Source organism: Haliotis cracherodii, unplaced genomic scaffold (assembly GCF_022045235.1).
Source record: "Haliotis cracherodii isolate W230 unplaced genomic scaffold, xgHalCrac1.p SCAF_5, whole genome shotgun sequence".
NCBI classification, from domain to species: Eukaryota; Metazoa; Mollusca; class Gastropoda; order Lepetellida; family Haliotidae; genus Haliotis; species Haliotis cracherodii.
The window spans coordinates 70144150-70150808 of NW_027266308.1; the positions used below are offsets into that span (position 1 = coordinate 70144150).

Here is a 6659-nt window from a genome sequence, read left to right on the forward strand (position 1 = left end):
ATGCATTACTGTTGACTTTGTCACATGTCACTGTTGACCTCATGTCATGCATTACTGTTGACTTTGTCACATGTGACTTGACCTTGACATATGTCACTGTTGACCTCATGTCATGCATTACTGTTGACTTTGTCACATGTGACTTGACCTTGACATATGTCACTGTTGACCTCATGTCATGCATTACTGTTGACTTTGTCACATGTGACTTGACCTTGACATATGTCACTGTTGACCTCATGTCATGCATTACTGTTGACTTTGTCACATGTGACTTGACCTTGACATATGTCACTGTTGACCTCATGTCATGCATTACTGTTGACTTTGTCACATGTGACTTGACCTTGACATATGTCACTGTTGACCTCATGTCATGCATTACTGTTGACCTTGTCACATGTCACTGTTGACCTCATGTCATGCATTACTGTTGACTTTGTCACATGTCACTGTTGACCTCATGTCATGCATTACTGTTGACTTTGTCACATGTCACTGTTGACCTCATGTCATGCATTACTGTTGACTTTGTCACATGTGACTTGACCTTGACATATGTCACTGTTGACCTCATGTCATGCATTACTGTTGACTTTGTCACATGTGACTTGACCTTGACATATGTCACTGTTGACCTCATGTCATGCATTACTGTTGACTTTGTCACATGTGACTTGACCTTGACATATGTCACTGTTGACCTCATGTCATGCATTACTGTTGACTTTGTCACATGTGACTTGACCTTGACATATGTCACTGTTGACCTCATGTCATGCATTACTGTTGACTTTGTCACATGTGACTGTTGACCTTGTCACGTGTCACTGTTGACCTTGACACGTGTCACTGTTGACCTTGTCACGTGTCACTGTTGACCTCATGCCATGTGTGACTCGACCAGCGCTCTACCATGTCAGGGTGGACAAATGGTCATGTTGGTGTGTCAAGTCATGCGAGACCCTTGTGCCTTACACAAAGTAAATGTGTGTCGATGTGTGTGGTGAATGTTAGTACATGAACGAGTGCCCATGATTGACCATCTGGGAAGGTATGTCCATGATTGTATTGCAGATAACATGTACCTATGATTGAATGTCCATGAATATGTGTCCATGATTGTCTGTTCGTGAATGTGTCTATGAATGGGTGTGGATTGTGTGACTGGTGCATGACAATATCATGGCTGTGTACATGTGTCGTGAGACAAGTGTTCAGTGTTTCTTGGTCTTGCGTGCAGTTGTCATGGTTACTGTTTAAGCTGATCCAGATGAAACATGTGTGACAGAGGAGTGCATCCAACCATCTTATCACAGTCAACAGGTTGGAAGAGTTTGCATCAATGTGTATGTTACTGGCATTATCAGGGACAACATTTACCATTCTTCCAGGGACCTGCTGACTCCTACCACTTTGAAAGCCATCAGAATAATTCTCTCAGAGATCCAGCAGAAATAGTCGGCCATTGTCATTCCACACACAATGGTTCTGCCATCATCTCAGATCAGTGTTTTGTCTCCAATATTTAAATCATGCAGAAATAGATTGATGTGAAATTATTCATCTTGTTAATTAGAATATCTACATTCCAGTTTTTCATTTCTCAGTTGATTGTTACCCATTAATTGCCAAACATGTTTCTTTGAGCAGCATTCCTGATCCTGACATCTTGTTTCCTTGTGGCCATGTACTGTGTGATCCTGTGTGTCATCATGGGGGCACATGACATGATTAAGTCCCCAATGTCTGTTTGTGAATGGTTATGTTTGGAGGACAAACACAGTTTTCAGTTATGTGTTAGCAATGTGTGATTGTAGTCAGAACAGATATTGTGTTGTCACAATCTTTCCTATATATTTGTTTAAAACAAAATCCCTTATGGCAAAGTGTTTTTGTACGGAAGTATTTATGAAGTTGTATTTTGTTTGCTACTGGACATTGAGCAGTAGGATGACTCTGCAGATCGGTTGCAACTACAGTTTGTGCCAAACACAGACAGAAAGATAGTATGTGAGTTCCGTTCAGCTGAAAGCCAGGCACCGACACGGGACGTGAGTTCCGTTCAGCTGAAAGCCAGGCACCGACACGGGACGTGAGTTCCGCTCAACTGAAAGCCAGGCACAGACACGGGACGTGAGTTCCGCTCAACTGAAAGCCAGGCACAGACACGGGACGTGAGTTCCGCTCAACTGAAAGCCAGGCACCGACACGGGACGTGAGTTCCGTTCAGCTGAAAGCCAGGCACAGACACGGGACGTGAGTTCCGTTCAGCTGAAAGCCAGGCACCGACACGGGACGTGAGTTCCGTTCAGCTGAAAGCCAGGCACCGACACGGGACGTGAGTTCCGTTCAGCTGAAAGCCAGGCACCGACACGGGACGTGAGTTCCGTTCAGCTGAAAGCCAGGCACCGACACGGGACGTGAGATCCGCTCAACTGAAAGCCAGGCACCGACACGGGACGTGAGTTCCGTTCAGCTGAAAGCCAGGCACAGACACGGGACGTGAGTTCCGTTCAGCTGAAAGCCAGGCACCGACACGGGACGTGAGTTCCGCTCAACTGAAAGCCAGGTACAAAGTGAAATCAGGTGTCTGGGCTAGCTGTCAAAGTGGTTGTCAATATGTAAATACATACATCACATCATTCATATCGGTGCATGCTTGCCACAGGTGTAACACCAACAGTCATACCATTTTGTATTAAACTTTTGGGCAACAAGTGCTGTTCCCATGACAACGTGTATTGAAGGTGATCTGTGTCCCCACTCCTGTGTCAAGTTGCAGTGTTCCAGGAAAAACGGAGGGACTACTTCGCTATGTCATCTTAAATCACATGATCAGCTGATGGTGGTCCAGGTCTTCAAAGTGCTAGTCAGTATTCATGGTGCTGCATTGATAACATGTCATGGATGAACATAAGTAGTATAGACAATGGGGGCACTGGACCCCCCTCCCTGGACCAGGTCCAGCTCCTGACAACTAATATAACTCCATGGAAGCATTGTCATGAGCTGGACCTGGTCAAGGGTTGGGTGGTCTAGTTCCCCCACCATCAATACCACTACATTAGCATAATGCCATGACATATGGCCCAGTACTTGCCTAGTCAGCAGTATTTGTACACAACCATCTAGGGGAGTAGGATATGATACTATTTACCAGGTACATGAAGTGGGATATATTAGCAACTAGTGTATGAAGTATGGTATGACATTACCCAGTACAAGAAGTGGGATATGAGGCTTCCTGAATGGACACTAATGACTATCATTACCTGATATGGTTGACTTCATAGTATAGCAAGGGATATATTTGAAGCTTGTAAACAATTAAACTTAACCTCTGCATCAAGAGTATTGTCTCAGTTGACTAAGCAACAATAAAGTCATGAAAATGTCCATCCCATGTTGCCCGGTGACCTGTGACCTGAATTGAATGACGATCATTCAGCACACATAAGCATTTCTTTCCATTCACTGTAATAATAGTATACAGTCTGTAGGTATTGAGTGAACCCTCCGAGATTAGGGTTACACAGGTCACATGTGAGACTACCACTAAAGGCTGACTACACTGCATCTGTCGACATCTTGCGTCAGGACAATTACGGGGTTCTGTGCTTTTTGGTTTATTTTGACTTACCCTTTTATTGTATCACAAATGTTGAATCATTATGAAATAAATCATTGTTTCTTGTAAAATTTCCTGTTAATTCATGGCGATGATTGTTTCAGGTGGAATTGGTTCTACCCAAGACACTGGCATGGTGTATAACATACCTACCCTAGACACTGGCATGGTGTATAACATACCTACCCTAGACACTGGCATGGTGTATAACATACCTACCCTAGACACTGGCATGGTGTATAACATACCTACCCTAGACACTGGCATGGTGTGTATAACATACCTACCCTCGACACTGGCATGGTGTGTATAACATACTTACCCTCGACACTGGCATGGTGTGTATAACATATCTACCCTAGACACTGGCATGGTGTATAACATATCTACCCTAGACACTGGCATGGTGTATAACATACTTACCCTCGACACTGGCATGGTGTGTATAACATATCTACCCTCGACACTGGCATGGTTTGTATAACATATCTACCCTAGACACTGGCATGGTGTGTATAACATATCTACCCTCGACACTGGCATGGTGTGTATAACATACCTACCCTCGACACTGGCATGGTGTATAACATACCTACCCAAGACACTGGCATGGTGTGTATAACATACCCACCCAAGACACTGGCATGGTGTGTATAACATACCTACCCTCGGCACTGGAATGGTATGTATAACATACCTACCCTCGACACTGGAATGGTGTGTATAACATACCTACCCTCGACACTGGCATGGTGTGTATAACATACCTACCCTCGACACTGGCATGGTGTATAACATACCTACCCAGGACACTGGCATGGTGTGTATAACATACCTATCCTAGACACTGGCATGGTGTATAACATACCTACCCTAGACACTGGCATGGTGTATAACATACCTACCCAAGACACTGGCATGGTGTATAACATACCTACCCTAGACACTGGCATGGTGTGTATAACATACCTACCCTCGACACTGGCATGGTGTATAACATACCTACCCTAGACACTGGCATGGTGTGTATAACATACCAACCCTCGACACTGGCATGGTGTATAACATACCTACAATACACCTAAGGACAAGTATGATTGTAATCTCCTTCAGTCGGACAATCGTAGGTTACCACCCTACGTAGGCAGCTGTTTCGATTTCAAATTGAAATGAACTTATTTGACAAAGTACATGGATGGGGTATTGAGTAAGTGAGTGAGTTTGGTTAAACGTGTCTTTCAACAGTATTCCAGTTATATCATGGCGTGGAAAGTGATTGAGTATGGTTTTACGCCACTTTTAGCAATATTGCAGCAATATCACGGCAGGGAACACCAGAAATGGGCTTCACATATTATGAAGAAAGGCCGAAGTGATGCAGGTCTCAGACGTTTACCACTTTGGTGAAACCGAAGACCATGGGTATGGTGCAGACAGACCTTGAAACCTTCGGGATTCCAGCCCATAATCACAGGTTTCTGGTGTGGCCAAGGGAATCAACACTGCACAGCGAATTGTGGCACCTTAGGCGACGGGTCCACCTGTGCCTCCGGGCGAGTAATGTAATGAGTTTTATTTGTTTGTTTGTTGTTTTATGCTGCACTCAGCAATATTCCAGCTATATGACGGCGGTCTGCAAATAGTCGAGTCTGGACCAGACAACCCAGTGATTAACATCACGAGCATCGATAAACGCAATTGGGATATGATGACATGCTTCAAACAAGTCAGCGAGCTAGGACTACTTCAAGTCTACCTTGAACAGTGGGAGCAACGCTAGTCATAACACCTCCTTAAAGATTGCTGCACATCCACTGTGTTTTCACTGACATGTCTGCAAGTTATCCGAAAAAGGAACAACGAGGAAGTACTTCATTGATATTCTTAGTATATTTGTGATATCTATGGAATTTAAAAAATGTTTTGTGATGACAAGCATATATATATATACAGCCTATGGCGCCAATTCCCGGTCTGACACTGGCACCACAGGTTTGAGCAGCTGCCGGCTAGACATTGGATTGCCGTAGTTGACGGCCCACGCGCGGGGACGTTGCTGGTTGTTGCGCTGTTTCATCTCTTTAACTAATTGCCGCAAGCCTCGTTCCCGATCCTGTATGCTGTTCCTCGGTGATACGTGAGCTGAAGGGGCCAGACTGTCAGTGTCTCTGTTGGATACGACTTCATTTGCGTCGAACGCAGCTCCGTCGTTGACGATATACGCCTTGGACGTACTGGGGTCCACGGACAGTCCGCTAGGTGCCCGGATGTTGTAGCCGATGCTGTGGTAAGTGGACAGGCGTTGACATGGAAAGTACCGACACTGGGAGGGCATCACATGGAATCTACATTGCGAGCCACAACCCGAAGTGTCAGACCGGAAGTTGGACAGTTCACTCGGGCGAGGAGACAGGTTTAAAGTACGCACAGTCGCAGGGTTTTGTACAGATGTTGGAGTAATGCCGTTTTCGGTGGAGGACCGCAACTCCTGCTCCAGTGACTTGGCCTCGCGACCCAAGAGCTTCTCCCGCTTCCTGTAGCACGACTCGAGGACGCCAATCCTGTCCTGCAGAAGACGACGAGCCGTGTTGTTCATGCGCCGGGCTTGCAACGTCGCCTGGTGGTTCTTACGCTGGAGGCGGGCCTGGATGTCCATCAAGGTAGAATTGCCTGCAGGACAACACATGACATTTGTATTACAGCAGAGTCTGTGCATGGAAATAAGTGGAATTGTGCATATTGTTGTTATAGTATTTAAAAAGATAAACATCTATTTCAGTGCCTCAACAAGGATGGATCCAAGAATTTCAAAACGAACCTCAAATTTAGAATGTGCAGAATACCAAGTCAACAGATGATTGAGTCGGTAAAAGACCCAAATGGACAGCACACTCGGTCAGTACAGGACCCAATAGACAGCATACTCGGACGCTACAGGACCCAATAGACAGCATACTCGGTCAGTACAGGACCCAATAGACAGCTTACACGGTCGGTACAGGACCCAATAGACAGCATACTCGGTCGG

General features: G+C 45.3%; 1 protein-coding gene across 1 annotated transcript; it reads right to left on the reverse strand.

The window, feature by feature from the left end:
• Positions 1–5585: 5585 nt before the first annotated feature.
• LOC139444412 (uncharacterized) lies at positions 5586–6287 on the reverse strand. The gene has a single exon (XM_071225385.1). The coding sequence runs from the start codon at positions 6285–6287 to the stop codon at positions 5586–5588; it is 702 nt and encodes a 233-aa protein (XP_071081486.1).
• Between the last annotated feature and the right edge of the window lie 372 nt (positions 6288–6659).